Source organism: Callionymus lyra, chromosome 12 (genome assembly GCF_982586985.1).
Source record: "Callionymus lyra chromosome 12, fCalLyr1.hap1.1, whole genome shotgun sequence".
NCBI classification, from domain to species: Eukaryota; Metazoa; Chordata; class Actinopteri; order Syngnathiformes; family Callionymidae; genus Callionymus; species Callionymus lyra.
Genome location: NC_141829.1, coordinates 10,438,865 through 10,454,139, shown reverse-complemented (window position 1 = coordinate 10,454,139; position 15,275 = coordinate 10,438,865). Strand labels below are relative to the sequence as shown.

The following is a 15,275-nucleotide window of genomic DNA, read 5'->3' as shown; positions in this document are numbered from 1 at the left end:
CGGGCGGACCGGGAGGAGACGAGGAGAGAAGGAAAGGGTGGAAAGGTTTCGGGGGGGAAGAGTGCGAGGAGATAAAGATATGGAAAAGGAAGAAAAAATTACCAACGTCATTTTGACCTGCAGCTGCAGTCATTATTTCCCACAGTTGCTAAGTCTGCAAAATATGCAACATACAAAAACAGCAACAATATTTTTCGCCTTCAAGCACCATGACACAACAGTTGTCCGCAAACAAGCGTCGCCGCAAACATTCGCTTTCTCCGGCCAGAGAGAGGGAAAAAAAAAGCGTCAGGAAGCCGAGCACGCTCGACACGTTTTCTATGACTCATGAGTAGATGATTAAGTTGCACAATATCAACTTGTTTTTAGCAAGAACACCTTCAAAAAAAATTGACTTTGATTTCCTGCAAGGATTAGAATTAACCCCAGTTAATAAACATGTTCTTGGACCTAAAGGCAGATTCATATTTCAACACAAGCGATAAAAGATGAAGACATGCCACATCGTAATCTCAGGGAAATATGATCCAAATTATGATCCTAAAATATAGTGTTAGAAGTCCGAGTGTCAGTGTTTGTTTTGTTTTAAGCAAGACGTCACTTTCTACTTTGTTTTCAATGAGAAAAACGGGAGATAAAAAAGTAGTAACGGCTTCATAATTTTACTTTCATGGGGAATAACCAAGAATTTTCCATCTGTTAAAAGTTGCGGTGGTCCTTTATACTTGCTTAAGGAGTATTCTAAGCGGTAAAAGAGAGATCAATGCTAAATAATGGATTTGCTCAGACGTTCCTGTTCTATAAATATTTAACATCGCTAGTTTAAAGTCAATAAATGGCAGCGAGATCATGTTACTTTTTTCAAAGAAATCTTGTGCGATGCCTCACATGTTCCTTAACAACTTTTTAAGAAAAATAAATAATGAAAAAGGGTTAAGTAAAGTTTAAATCCACTCACATTTTTTTTGTCTTTCTCAACAACAAATACGGTTAAAACCTACATTAAGAATACCTTTAATTTTACTAGTACCATATGCAGTTCTTTCAACTTTTTGAGCTTGCGAGCGATAGTACAAAGTAGCTAGCTAGCTAGTGGAAAAAATTGAAACGGATTTTTGTTACTTAACTTATAGTAACAATTAGAAAACTAGAAACATTTGACTTGGTAACCATAATACAATATAAAAAGAAATACTTTCAATCTGTTTTCTTGAGTCATTACCTGAAACATTAGGTCAAGAATGTCTAGCTTGATAAGCTAACTCTAATGCTACTTTTTTTATAGCATATATCAGAACAGCCAAAAAAAAGAGTTGGTAAGTGTGTATCTCAATATACCACACACTTATCACTTGTTAAAAATTAGCCAGGAAAAGCTTAGAAGAACAAATCTGCTTAAAAATTAACTGCTTGGGTCGCAAAGCCATTACTTGTCAATGATTATTATCATTAGCTTGAAAAAGAAACACTCAAAACAGATACTAAAGAACACAAAATCCCCCAGAAAAACATCCTTTTGTGATCATCTTCTACCCCAACTTTGACTCCTTGGATATTTATTTTCCATTTCCATTTTTTAATTCTTAAACCATGTTTCGAGATGTTGGAAAAAAAATGAATTTGAACCGAGTTCGTCAAAAATAATTTTGAATAAAGATAAAAAAAAGTGTACAGGGCTGGAGTTCTTAGAAAAAAAATCATCAAAACCAACTGTAGAGTCAGTTGAAGATTGTCTATTATTTCTAGTCTCGTCTTAAAACGCACTTTTATTCCCTGGCTTTTAACACAGCATGAGACTCTGAGCTGTTTTAAGTGCTTTTTACTTGTTTTATTTGATATTGTTTTTGCCGTTGTGTGTTTTAACTATGCTTTCTTGTCACTGTATAGCACTTTGTAACGACTGTTGTTTTTAAAGCGCTTTATAAATAAAGTTGAGTTGAGTAGTATTTTAAGTAATTTCCTTTATGCATTTCAGACAAAAACGTCCGACGGTTAAGTGCTTCTAACATGTATTCTTAATTGTCCTCCCTGTCCTTTCAGTTTAACAAACTGTGTGTACGTTTGTTCTTCTTGTAAAGCGTCTTTACGTTTATGTGTCATCAAGAACGTCATAAGAATTGTAACTAAAGATGAGGAACGAGTGTATTTAAGGGAGCGTTTCATGTTCCTCGTGCCTCGATGAAAGATTTGAAACACCGTCGTCAAAAGCTCAAACACAACTTTGTGCTGATAATGACTTGTGTGGTGGAAGCAACACACCAGGCGTGTTAAATCACAGCTGGTTTGCGTGCCAGAATGTTTGGGCTTAAACTCTGCCCTGCGGTGCCTGAGGTTATTTTTAAGGAGGTGCGACTAAAAGTAGGTTGTGCCGAGGAACTTCAGGAAGGATTAAGACAAATCTCAATCACCAGAATTTGCTTTTTAAATTCTACAAAGTCTTTTGAAAGCTGCGTCGTTATCGGATAAAACTGAGCGGAACTTCTTCAAAACAACCAAAGGAATCGTGTCCGTTAACCGTCTTCAAGAATCACCAACAAATTAGACGATATACAAAGATCAAGGAGATGAAGAATGTTTACCTTTATCAGTGACGTACAAACGATTGCACCGGCGTTCACCATGGGGTTGTGAGGCTTATCTGAAAATAAACAAGACCTTAGTTAACGCAGGAAAGCAGGAGGAAGTCGGTCAAGTGCACAGTACAATAACAATGTACAGTTGAGCTGATAAGAATAACTGTATGTCTAGAAGTATATCAGTGCCATCAGTACATTCAAGGGTTGAATTTAACAATCTATGCAGTTTCTTCATTGTTATGCGTCTATTTAATTTGTTTATATAATCAAATTCAATAATTTGTACAAAAGATGAATTTGTGTTTTTTGTAAATAATACATTTTAATAATTTTGTTAAATTTTGGAAATTAAAAATATATATATATTATATATATATATATATATATTACACAGAGTTTGATATTCTAATTGCAATTGAAAAACATAAATGTTATAGAGTCAATATTTTTTAACAAATAGCCTTTTAAATTCAATCTAAAAACGTAGTAAAATAGTGAAACCATTTTTATATTGGATCTTATTGTTGGAAAAAAAAAGAATCAAACTTAAATAAACAAATAATTGATAATTCAATTAAAACATTTCAATACAGATGACTAATTAATTAAATCATTAGTCAAGTGTCAACATCTGAAATGTAAAATGTAATATTCTGATGGCACCAATATGCCCCCATTTGTGGTCAAACAGATTCTGTTCATGATTTTTTATTTTTTTAAATGCAGCCGAATCTGTCTTACGGTTCCTCAAACCTTTTTTAAATTCTAGTTCACGGACAGATGATCCACATCGTGACAATCAATTCAATTTAATCAATTCAATCATGCAAAGCAAGAGAACGAGAGACGCCCAGAAACCACCCATGACAACATCTCTGGTTACACAACCAACTGTCGTCCAGCTGAGAACCACAAACTCACACCTAAAGGACCTAATCTTGATTTTGGACTCCTCACACAATGTCATTATCAGAGTCAAGTCAAGGGCAGGCGTGTCAAAAAAAGGGTCCAAATTTAAGCAAATTGAAAAATACACATCCAAGCACTTTGTTGGATGTTGCAAGTCTGAGGTCAAGTATTAATACACTGGAAATACATGACATGCGTTTCCTAGATCCCTTGTGTAAACATTTGAAGGAAGTGACAAGGATTCCCTCAACACCTCAATCCAAAATAAACCCTGATCTCTTCACACGAGGCGACTCGGAGGTCATTGGCTGAATTCCCAACACAGGATGATGACACCGTGGCTCTCGGGCAAGTGTCGGATGAGGGAATATGCACTTTAAAAGGAACTGCCATGATCGTTACAGGAAAACAAATTGATGTGAGGATTAGTCCTTTGAAGTTGTTGCTCTATTAGGGGCTGTTTATTTTGTTTACGATCCAGGACATGCCGACTATAGAAAGTTAAGGTGTTAATGGTGTTATATCGCTGTATCAATCATTGATTTTACCACCCTGTATCGATATTTGACAGCACTGTTTACATTTGAGTTGAAATAAAAAACAATTATTCTTTTTTGGGGGCTTACCATCATTTCTTATGGTTTATAGTTAAATAAAGTGTGTTTAAAATACATTTCTTAGTTTTTTAATTAATATGAAAATATTGACCGTTTTTGTTAATTTTTGTGTTGCAATTAAACTTGGCAGCAGTCAATACGTCCTCCGCAGTTAAAGAAACCATGACTGGGGACGAGAGGATACAGTTGACTCCAGCAACTATTAAAGCTGATGTTTGGACATATTTTGGCTTTTAAACAAATTTAAGCAGTTAAACAGTTTGTCAAGATTCATGTGGTCTTTAAATTCTGCAACACCAGAGTCCAGTACTTGACAATACTACAAATATATTTGCTTCTACAGTATAACAATACATCACAATATATTGTTGCCCCTGTATCATGATAAACGTAGTATCGCCAGATTCTTGCCAATACACAGTAAAAAGTTATTTATTTTTTTAACACAACATTTATAATAAGCCATAACAATAGAGGAACACCGAGGATGGATTATAGCTGACCAAGCAATTTTTTTTAAATATAAAAGAAAGCTCAAGAAGGTTGTGACTGGATCGTTGACAGTTTACTCTCTCATGATACAGAAGTCTTGTGTACGAGGTCAGTGTGCAATATAAGATTTTTTAATATAAGTTCTATATATATATATATATATATATATATATATATTGCATATTTTCAGTGGGTGAAAAAAAAAGAGATCAGTAGTTGGCGCTCCGTACCTCTAAAAAATTATATGAGGTTTCAATGAATTAGGGCTTTAAAGATTTGAGAGCAAAAAGTGCAATTTAGTGGCCTTTTCATTCAGAAACCACTGTACCTTTAACATACCTTTGTGTATCGAATCATGACGACCTCAAGCTCCCTGACTTCTAACATCTGGTGCTTCTCTCTACTCAACTGAATCTTTGATACTGACGATGCGACACCTGCTCCACTTCCTGTCTCGCTCTCTTGGGCCTCGATATACTCACTGCTGACTCATCATAGCAGTCTAGGTGACCCACTTCCGAGAAAAAGAAAGAAACGAGAAGTAAATCTTAACACTTTCTATAAAGATTGGCATGAACTAGACCCGCCACAAAGACCCGCAACAGCTGCGGTTATTTAACTGGAACTATAAAACTCTGCTGTGATTGGCCAAACAACAAGGTTCATCACTGCGCGTCATCAATCCCGGAAGTCTCCACCTCCAAGGGACTCGTTGTATAAACAAAGCGGGCGTGATTACAGCTGGCTGAAGGAGGAGTGAAGCCATTATTAAGTCACAATGGACTGGTCGTAACCTTTCGTTCGTCCAGATTTTAAGAAGGGGCAGAACTTTATGAACTTATAACTTCAAACCCTGGTCACGATGAAGGACTCGGAGCATCTTGGAGAGGAAGACTTCAACATTTTGAAACGTGCGAGTGAGTCAGGAGAGTTGGAGTTTGACATTTGTTGACCTTTAAGAGAGTGAGAAGGTCAAACTCACCATCTTCGTCCAGGAAGAGCTTGTTAAAGCGCAGGCCGCTGGGCTCCTTCCCGATGAAGCTGTGCACGTACTCGGTGCCGTGATCGTGAACAGCGATGGCGTACTTCAGCGGCTTCACGCAGGACTGCAGACAGAACGGAACTTTGGAGTCTCCAACCGTGTGCCTGCACGAGATACCAGAATAGAGATTATCCCTGTTGTGCAGTTACTGTGATTAGATGCAGACATTTAGGAGGAGGAATAAATAAAAAGATATGAAAAATGAGGTCAAGATTGGCTGTAAAACCAGGGTAAAAATGACTGCGGGCAGATGATAAAGTTGTGGCAAACATCCGGTCATTCAGGTTTTTATCTTTATGGCGTCTGCTCTTACACAAACAGAAACAAACCCACACTTGTGGAATTTCACAGCAGCCAATCAGAAAACAAACCGATAGCAACAACTATTGCAACACTCATGTGAAACATTTTTTCTCCACGTCGATCCGTACACTTTGTTCCTGACAAACAAGTTATTAATATGATAAATTCATTCAGTAATAAACATGAAGTAAACAAAGATCTTTTTTGTTTTGTCCAGTTTATTTCAAATATTACACAATAGGATGACATAGAGTCTTTCAATCTTATTCTTGACACAATATTTGCTTGTGTATTTATTGTTTTACTGTAGTACCACTTGTTTGACTTCTGTTCTACAAGTGTGTAACTTTGAGATTACGGTCTTAGCAAACGTTTGAAGAATTTTCCCAAATAAGACAAAACAAATAATTGTAAAACACAACAGTTTTGTCATTGTTTACATTTTTACTCTCAACATTTTTTCCAGCTTCGTTTTGACTCATCAAGCACACGGTCACACAAAAGAAGTTGTTGCACTTTAGAGACACAAGCTGAAATGAACAGAGCAGATTTCAATCCAGTGGTCAAGTTTGTATCTTGGTAAATTCACGAAAAGATTGGCACATATTTGCACAACAATTTGTCCAATTTGTTACATCACCAAGTGATTTTCCCAATATTACATATTTCTATTATTTTATTGATTAACTAATAATGTTTTATTCCTTCTCGTCTGCGTCTGAAACCTCCAAATATGATTTGGTTGCTATGCAAGCAACAGAGTGTGAGTCATTCGGGAATGTTGTCAAAACGAAAATGATCCGAATCATTAGTCGACGAAGGTCAAGCTGAAGAACAAGGTGGACCCGATGAGTAACTACAGGAATGAAGTTATATTAAAACTGAAACTTGTAAACATGTCAGTAATGATGATTGATTCCCTGAACTATGATCTTTTGTCCAACATAGTATAAAAAAAAACATGCGTGTACAAAAAGTGTTGAATGTTTGCTTGACTATAACGTATCGAAATGTACGTTGATGGTACTTTTTAGTCCTCAACAAATGCACTCATTTAAAGGAAAGACAATAACAGATCTTTATGTCTTTTCTGCTTTCAGAACAATTTTCAGATTAAAACAGAAAAGTTTAATTATAATGTTGTTTAAAAAACGTTCTCAGTCTAACCTTAAGTGTGTTCTATAGATAAATAGGGATTTCTATCTGTCTGTTTAAAATGTATACGTCTTAAATTAGACAAAAACCTAAGGTTTTATTATAATTTAATGCAAGTACAACATAAAATAAATGTTGTGTAAGATCAAGCTGATTGGACGAGCCCTGGCTGTGGCAAGCGAAACAAATAGGATCCAGTTCATTGGATCCACCAGCAGCCAATTAATATGGCTAATTTTGCATCGATTCGGATGCGTTGTCAAGCAACGATTAAACATCGGCTTTTTTATTTTGTAAAAACACCTGATGCGTTTTACTTTCATCGCTCATTTCCTGCCTGATCAATCCCATCAGCCTCAGCGCCACAAAAATGACACCCATGTAATGTAAACCAATCCTAGTTCAGCCACTTTAATAACATCTCTAATAGTGAAACGCATCACAATCATGGTTGAAACATTCGCCCCCCGCTTTAAAGACTCTCCTCACCTCTGTCCGTCAACTGTGCACAGAGACACTGACCACAGGTCTGGGCTGAATTTGGCCAGCTGAGGAATGTAGTCGGCCACCTGAGAGAGAAGACAGTTGAGAGAAGGCAGGAAGTGCAGCGGGTTCAGCTTACAGCGCTGACGTCTGCTGGTGTTCTGTTGCAGAGGAAAATGTAAAGCACAGACAATATGCAAATAATCGAGCCACGGGGCTAATCCCCCGCCTTAATAAGAGGATGAGAGAGTACAGCAGACTCGTACCTCAATCTTATCTCTCTATTTACGTCCTCTCAATCATAATAATGCACAAAATTAGCTTGATTATTATCATTTATGAGACGCTTTATAAGTTTATCAGCGCATTTTCTTTAGACTACATCTGTTAATTGTCATAATATAATATATACATCTCTTCATGTTTTTGCAATTGTGTATTTTTACATCTGTAAATATTTCCTATGATCTGTGCTGCTGATAATATTCAATTCACAAACTTTAAGTCTTCCCAAAATTGTTATTCAATTACAGCGTCTTGAACACATTTGAGTTCACTTTTAAACCACTAGTTCAGCTCAGATTCAAACTCACTCATTTTCTACTCAGTCTCGTGTCATCTGAGAGTTGGAATTATTTTCAGAGTAATATGTTATTTCTTTGTAGTTATAGGCAAAATAATATGATATATTATAGATATTGCGAGAGCTCCTGGTGAAGACAGTTGACTGGAAGTTGTTTCGGTCTGTAGCATGTTAGCTCTTAAGCCTCTGCTAAAAACTTAAAATATATATTTTTTTAATTTACCTTACAATATAAGGGGACTTCAATACAAGAGGGACGTTACAGACGAGCAGTAATGGATGTATTTGGATGATTTAAAGTGTCTTTTTGGACGAAGATGAAGACTGAACATTTTTTTTTTCTATAACTTGAAAAAGGAACAGATTACTCTGAAAATAATCCCAACGCCTTAGTCGACATGAGGGTGAGTAGAAAATGAGCGAAGTTTACATTTCCGTTTAAGCATTTAACTTAAACTCAACAATCAATGTATAAAAGAAGTAAAGATATTTCAGCTTTATTTTCTGAATGTATCGTCTCATTTCCTCCTAATACAGACGGTAAAACTGTACAAAATAAGATTTGTTTTCATAGAGCATTAACATTTTTTAATATGCCGCTTGTTTTTTGGCTAATATAAGACTTTTTATTGGGGTCGTTCATTCGTTTTTGACAACCATTAGTCGCATATATTGTTTTATATTACATTATGAGTTCACATATATTTAGAAAGGCGGGAAATAAACGTTAGGTACATTATTACGGGTGATTCAAAATCGTGAGTATGATGAGAGACATTCTGTGGATCAGAACAGAGGCCCGGCCCAGTGTTCGCATCCAACAGAACTCGATGACTCGATAGAGTAAAAAAAAAGCATAGTAACAAAAGACAAAAGAATGGATATCGGGGCACACCTGTCCGCCAGAGAGACATTTAGCGCTCTCGTACAGCTCGTCAATGTGAGAGGTGAAGGACTGGAAATCGGGGATGACGAACTTCTTGCGGAAGGCCTGAGTTAGCAGGACAATGTTGCTCTGGACACACCTGATGAACAAAACCACAAACACCATGCTCAGGTACAGCGGCGGCATGCAACTGGAAGAATGTTTGTCCACCGAGTTTTTTGTCGTTAAAACCCGATGTCTGACAAACTTCTGTTCAATGCATTTGATGAAGAATTGTTATCACTGGAAATGAGTTAATTGGCTTATATACGAGTTATAGAACCAGCATGAACCCATTTTGTGATAAAAATAATCAAACGACAAACACGGAGACTCACTTTTTGAAGAGGTGTCTGTCCAGCGTCACGCCATCTGGTGTCTTCTTCAAAGTGTCCTTGAGTGTTTCCATACATTCTTTCAGTCTGGGATCTCCAGTGTGAAGCCCAGTGGCTTTTAGAGCCTGAATTTAAACATTTTTTATAACAATGTTAGCATTCATTAAAAAGTTAAGGGTAGCAACCATCTTGTTTTTAGTAACATACCGTGAGAAATTTATGGGCGGGTATTTTCTCTTGACCCTCGGCCACGGTGTAGAAGAGCAGATCTTCCAAACTGGGGAGAATTCCTGCATTTCTTCTTCTAAGAAAGAAGTCGAAAAACAACACATCAGACAAACATTTTACAGCGAAACAAGACATTTAGAGAAAACACAAGCATTGCGCATTTTCAAGATCAAAAATGTTTTCCATTGTTCCCGTTTATTTTATATCAATAAATCCACGAAAGAAAGGAAACTATTAAAACAACATCCACAAGGTGACTCTGGATTGGATGAGGACTCATGAGGGATATGACGGGAGCGACTGTTTGTTTCCATTTGGAACTCAACCAACGCACGTCTGGCCTTTAAAAAAAACAAAAAAAACACCAAAAACCCCTTACATTTGTCCTAGCCGTCAAGGTTAACTGCACGGCACCACATGCATCTTGTTTTCTGGTTGGACTAAAACACACAGCGGCTGTATGTTCCAAAACAGTTAAATTCCATATATAAATTTTACACAAGCAGTATTTTTGGAATGCGAACTTTGTCCCAGTCAGAGTTACTTGGATGTTGGAAAATGACTCATAACCCTGAGGGAGAAGTGGGCGAATTTTTGCTGCCTAAACAGTGTCTATTGACAACCTTTAAATCTTACTTTTACATCATTTATAGCTTTGTAACCCATAACATTACTGTAACTATTTTCTCTCTCACTCTACTTTTAGTTTCATTGTTCACAGATTCTCCTCTGCAGCAAAGTCATCATTCCCTGATACCTCCACTGGTCTTTTCATCCCCCTCTCCCTTGTTTTACTACAACTAATAGAATATCAACATAATTCAATGTCAAATTTATCAATGTACTAGTCATCACACCCACACAACATACTAATAAAAGGCATCACCATCAATAATAACATGTAGAATAACAGTTTGGTATTCATTCATATAAATAGTTTGATGTTTACCAGTATTTAGAGAAGAAAAAGAAAATAAAAAAAAAAGTTAAACTTTGTTTCCCAAAAGCCTGAAAATACGTAGACGGTCTGTGAAGTTGACAAGTTGGTGAAACAAAATACAATGTGTATTTTCCTAGTCGTGACGTCACACAAACACAAGAACGCTACTCTGTCCGCCTTTATTCAACCCGTTTTAAACACAAACTCGCCATTTGTTGGATTGAGGCAGATTCCAATAATGAAGTCAACATTAACACCAACAAGAAAGTTTTTTTTATCGTTAAGTCGTCTGAAAGTTTCTCTCGTCTCTACAGAACAGCAAAGTTAACCGCTTCGTTTTGTTTCGTCTTTCTTTTTTTCTCTGATCCGTTAATGTTTTTTTCATGATGCTTCTCTAGATGCTTGATATAGTTGGTGGTGTTAAATCTTGTGACGCAATTTTTTCCTCTCCAAACATTCGCTCAAATATTCTCTACAGCAGAGACGCAGCTGCTGCTAAACAGCTGCTGAAGCAGCGCCGGCGTCAGCGAAAATATAGTTATTGAACTACTTGGATCGGATGCGAGGATCGCAGCTTTTTCCACCGATACTCGATCAGACTTTTAAGACTTCTGCAAAATTGCTGCTTAATTTTTCTTCAAATTGTAGCCTGCAGATGGGTATTTCGATATATCATATATATATAGCTTTGCTTATAAACCACACAAAACAATATACATTTTATATAGATATAGGTTTTTCAGTCAAAAAAACACATTAGAAAGGCAAAGTCGTGACGAGAATTTACAGTCAGGTTTAAGAACCCCTAGTAAAAAAGATCATATAGAGACACAATCATGAATCAAAAATCTTTGAACTTTTGATTCCCTTGCCGTTTATTTTTCACAGCCACATACATTTTTTTTGGCAACATGAAACACGGCAAGAATTCCAGGGATACTCCTGCCTCGTTCTCCGCCGGGCTTGGATTAATTAAGCAAACACTGCGACTTGTTCACACGCTGGAAACCACAAAGCAGAGACTCTTTTAACACACTTTTAACTACTCTTCATGTTGAACCAGATACGATAATAAATGAGTTTAGTGTCCAACTTTTAATGAAAAATACGCTTCTACATATCCATCAAGTCAATTTTCTTGGTTTTGCAGCAGAAATTAAGTAGTAAGATTTTTATAATATACCTCTAAAAAAGACGAATGTATTGCCAGTGTCTTTAAGCGATTCTAAAAATTAACCATTTATGCGTGAACACATTTAAGCCTCGCCTGTACCTCTCCGTTGACTTTGTCAATAGCCTCCTCTTATGCATTCAGTGTGTGTAGGCGCACCTCCTGTCCTTCACCGAGCAAACACTCATCGCACACCAACAGTAACTCCACCTGAACATGTGCAAACAAGACAGGATCCACTAAAATGTGGTTGGTCAGGCATACCGTTCTTTTGAAGGAGAGTTATTGACGCGGACATCTGCCTTCAGCTGCATCTCACGGTGACAGAGCAAGCAAACCTTCTTCATATAACCCTAGGTCAGAGGTTAAGGGTGGTCAATATGATAATCAGAGCAAAATAAATAAATCAATAATTATCCTGGAACTAGTGTTACCCTGTGCAATAATGTGAAAATAAGTGTTTGAAATAGTAGTTTGTTTGCCATTAAAGATGGCAGCAGTCGTTAATTCCTAGAGCATCTAATTGAGCGTCGAAATCCCACGAGAGTTTGGCGATGACTGAGGACAAGAGGATACAGTCGTCTCCAGCAGTTTTTAAATGCGATGTTTGGACATATTTTGGTTTCAAAACAAATGAAAGCAGTTACGACTTCGTCAAGAGTCATGTGGTCTGTAAATTCTGCAACAGCAGAGTCAAGTACTCTGGCAATACTACAAAATCGCGATATTACGCGTCGCTGACCCTGTATCGTGATACATCAAATGTCTTGCCAACACACAGACCTATTTAATACCCACACAAAGTCTGTATATTTTAAAATATGAATGTTCATCCTCAGACCACCAAGTGGCCGTAAATAACATTTTATCAATAATGTACCTGAATAAAAGTGTTTTTACTACAGGAAAACTATGCATATAATCATCCATTCATGCTACATCTTTCACTCAAAGCCCTGGTTTAAAGGAAGTGCAGTTAGTTGAGCCAAGAGTCATGTCAACGCTCGACTGGGTCATAGCACCGGTTAATGCGTTCAGAAAAAACGGGTGAAAGGAAACAGAAAAAAAAATTATGGAGAAAAAAATGTATAGATGCAAATACAAAAAAAAAATATCTAGAGACATGAGTATAAGGCTTAAAAAACAATGTATAAAAACCTACTCTGTCCTTAACCTTCATTGCAACACAGGATGGACAATAATTAACACCAACAAAAAAACAAACAAATTATGAAATAGAAGTTGTAACCTTGTAAAAACCATGGTGTGGTAATACACAGGATGTGATGGAGTCAGTCGGTCTTTTTTCCATTTCAGCAGGGTCAGTGTTTGTGGGAAATCAGTTGAAAATGAATTGGGAACAACACCCCTCTCCCCCCTCGCCCCCCATTTGCGATTGATCCATTAACCACCGAAAGGTTCTACTTGGTGACGAGAGTGTGTTTGCACTTTTGAAGCCGTTTCTGAGCAAACAGGGTCCAGATGCTGAGCAAAAGAACGAGCCACTGGACACGAGGACAAGTATGTGCTGTGGTTAATGGTTTAGTGGCCATTTTTCGGCATTTTATCTTAAATTATTTTAGACATTTAAGGAAGAAGTTTATGATCACCTCTCAATGTCTGTTAACATGCGTAGGATTGTCTCTCAATACCATGAATCTCAACATATCACATGATAAAATATTAAAAATACAAATATCTACATGAAGAAAACAACAACTTCAAAAGGTTTGTTCCTCAAAAATGACTCACTAGATAAAGTACCTAGAGTAGTGTTTGCTAACAGTTTATATCAAATCTTACCCAAGGGTTTTACCAAGTATTCTTATTAAAACAAACTGGCTATTTGTTACTAGTTTTAATCCGAGAGTCTGAGAGTCATGTGCTTCTTTAGAAAACCAACTACAGCTTGAAGCGTGATGTTCCTTTTTTTCTAAGGATAATTCTATCACGTTATGGACCATTTTATTCATCCAGTAACGTCATAGTTTTTTTAATAAAATAACCCAAATGTCTGAAACACTAGAAAAACTGCTTACTTTTTATTTATACTGTTCAAATCTGATTGAACTGATGAAATGTCAATGGAACCAATAGAAGAAAGGAAATGTATGAGGCATGTATCCATTATATCTACAACATATATGGACTTATCAACCAACACTAAAGACAAATAAAAGTAAAATAGTGATGATGGGACAAGGCTCCACACCCCTTTATTTGGTGTGTGTCTTTTACCTTTGTTTTTTTAAACATACGTCAACCATTATATCATTCATTAACCGACACAGAGAGGAGTATTTGTAGAGTAGTGTCAACTACAGAGACATCCCTTATATAAAGATGAATGAATCCATTATATTGTTGACGTTAATTCTCGTCTTTTTTCCAATTTCTAAACAACAAGTCAATCCAATCACAGACATGCGCTTAAAAGGACATGAGCAGGAGGACCATGAATAACAGGTTTGTGCACCATGTTTTTGTGTCACACTGGCAAAATGCAGACGTCCTCCCTGAACTTTAGTTCCCTCTTCACGGTTCCTGCAGCTCCAACAAACTATATAGACTCCATTGTCAGCTTTCCAGGACACTTTCCATGTAGATAAACAACTGAATAAATATGGGAAAAGGAAACGTGTTTTGCTGGAGAAAAGTCAACTCTGGGTCATATCCTAAAGAATTCCAACCCTTTCAATGACGATTCTTTAAAAAACAACAAAAAAAACGCTTCCATCAACAACCAAAGCTTTTTTTATATATACACATTTAAATGTATACATTTACATATACATTTAAATACATGTACCAGACTGGGGAGGCAGCAGAGGAAACCCTAGAAAGGTCATCAGTTGGAGAAAACTGCTCAAAACTAAAGATTTTTAGTTTGTATTTAATTAAATATGAACACAGCTCAATTACTTTCTGTGCATGTGAATGACGGCAATACAACAGCACATCTAACAACGTCAGGAGTACCCAGAGGAGCCCATGAGAGTAACCAACACTAAAACAGACAGTCACAGGTTTTCTCCTCAAGATTCTAACCTTCTTGCCTACACCCCTAAGAGGGGTCATAAGAGTTCAAAGGGCAACAAGTGCACGACCAACCTCCATTTAAAGCCCCCGATTCAGCCCTTAATGTTAATGCTGTCCTCATCACAAACTCTTCACTAAATGATGTGCAATATTGTTTTTATTTAGTATTCGTAATAACTTCAAACGTCATCTTTATATACGTTTTTACACATATTAATATCAAAACATAAGATTCACGTAAAAATGTGTAAAAACAAAAATCCTATCTAAAAGACTCACAGTTGTATAGATTTGCAACTTCAATATACATGTTTATATATATAAAAAAAAATAGCAAAAAAAAGAAATTAAGGAAAAAATACACACACACTGTGGGAAAAAAAACCCAAGTACATTTCAATGTATTTTGTGGTGGCATTAAAGGAATAAAATGGTGAAATAAAATGAATAAGTAATAAGTAACACGATAAATAAAAT

At 36.5% G+C, this 15,275-nt stretch overlaps 1 protein-coding gene across 4 annotated transcripts in view; it reads right to left on the bottom strand.

Annotated features, from left to right (window-relative positions):
- The window catches only part of glsb (glutaminase b), a 28,147-nt gene that overhangs the window by 12,043 nt on the left and 829 nt on the right, over nt 1-15,275 (bottom strand). For all 4 annotated transcript variants that reach the window (XM_087803556.1, XM_087803558.1, XM_087803557.1 and 1 more), the window contains exons 2-7: nt 9,628-9,724; nt 9,424-9,545; nt 9,056-9,185; nt 7,584-7,663; nt 5,577-5,740; nt 2,580-2,638 (exon numbers count right to left, since the gene is read on the bottom strand). In XM_087803556.1, the coding sequence (XP_087659682.1) occupies nt 2,580-2,638; nt 5,577-5,740; nt 7,584-7,663; nt 9,056-9,185; nt 9,424-9,545; nt 9,628-9,724 (652 nt within the window). The remainder of the gene's footprint in view (nt 1-2,579; nt 2,639-5,576; nt 5,741-7,583; nt 7,664-9,055; nt 9,186-9,423; nt 9,546-9,627; nt 9,725-15,275) is intronic.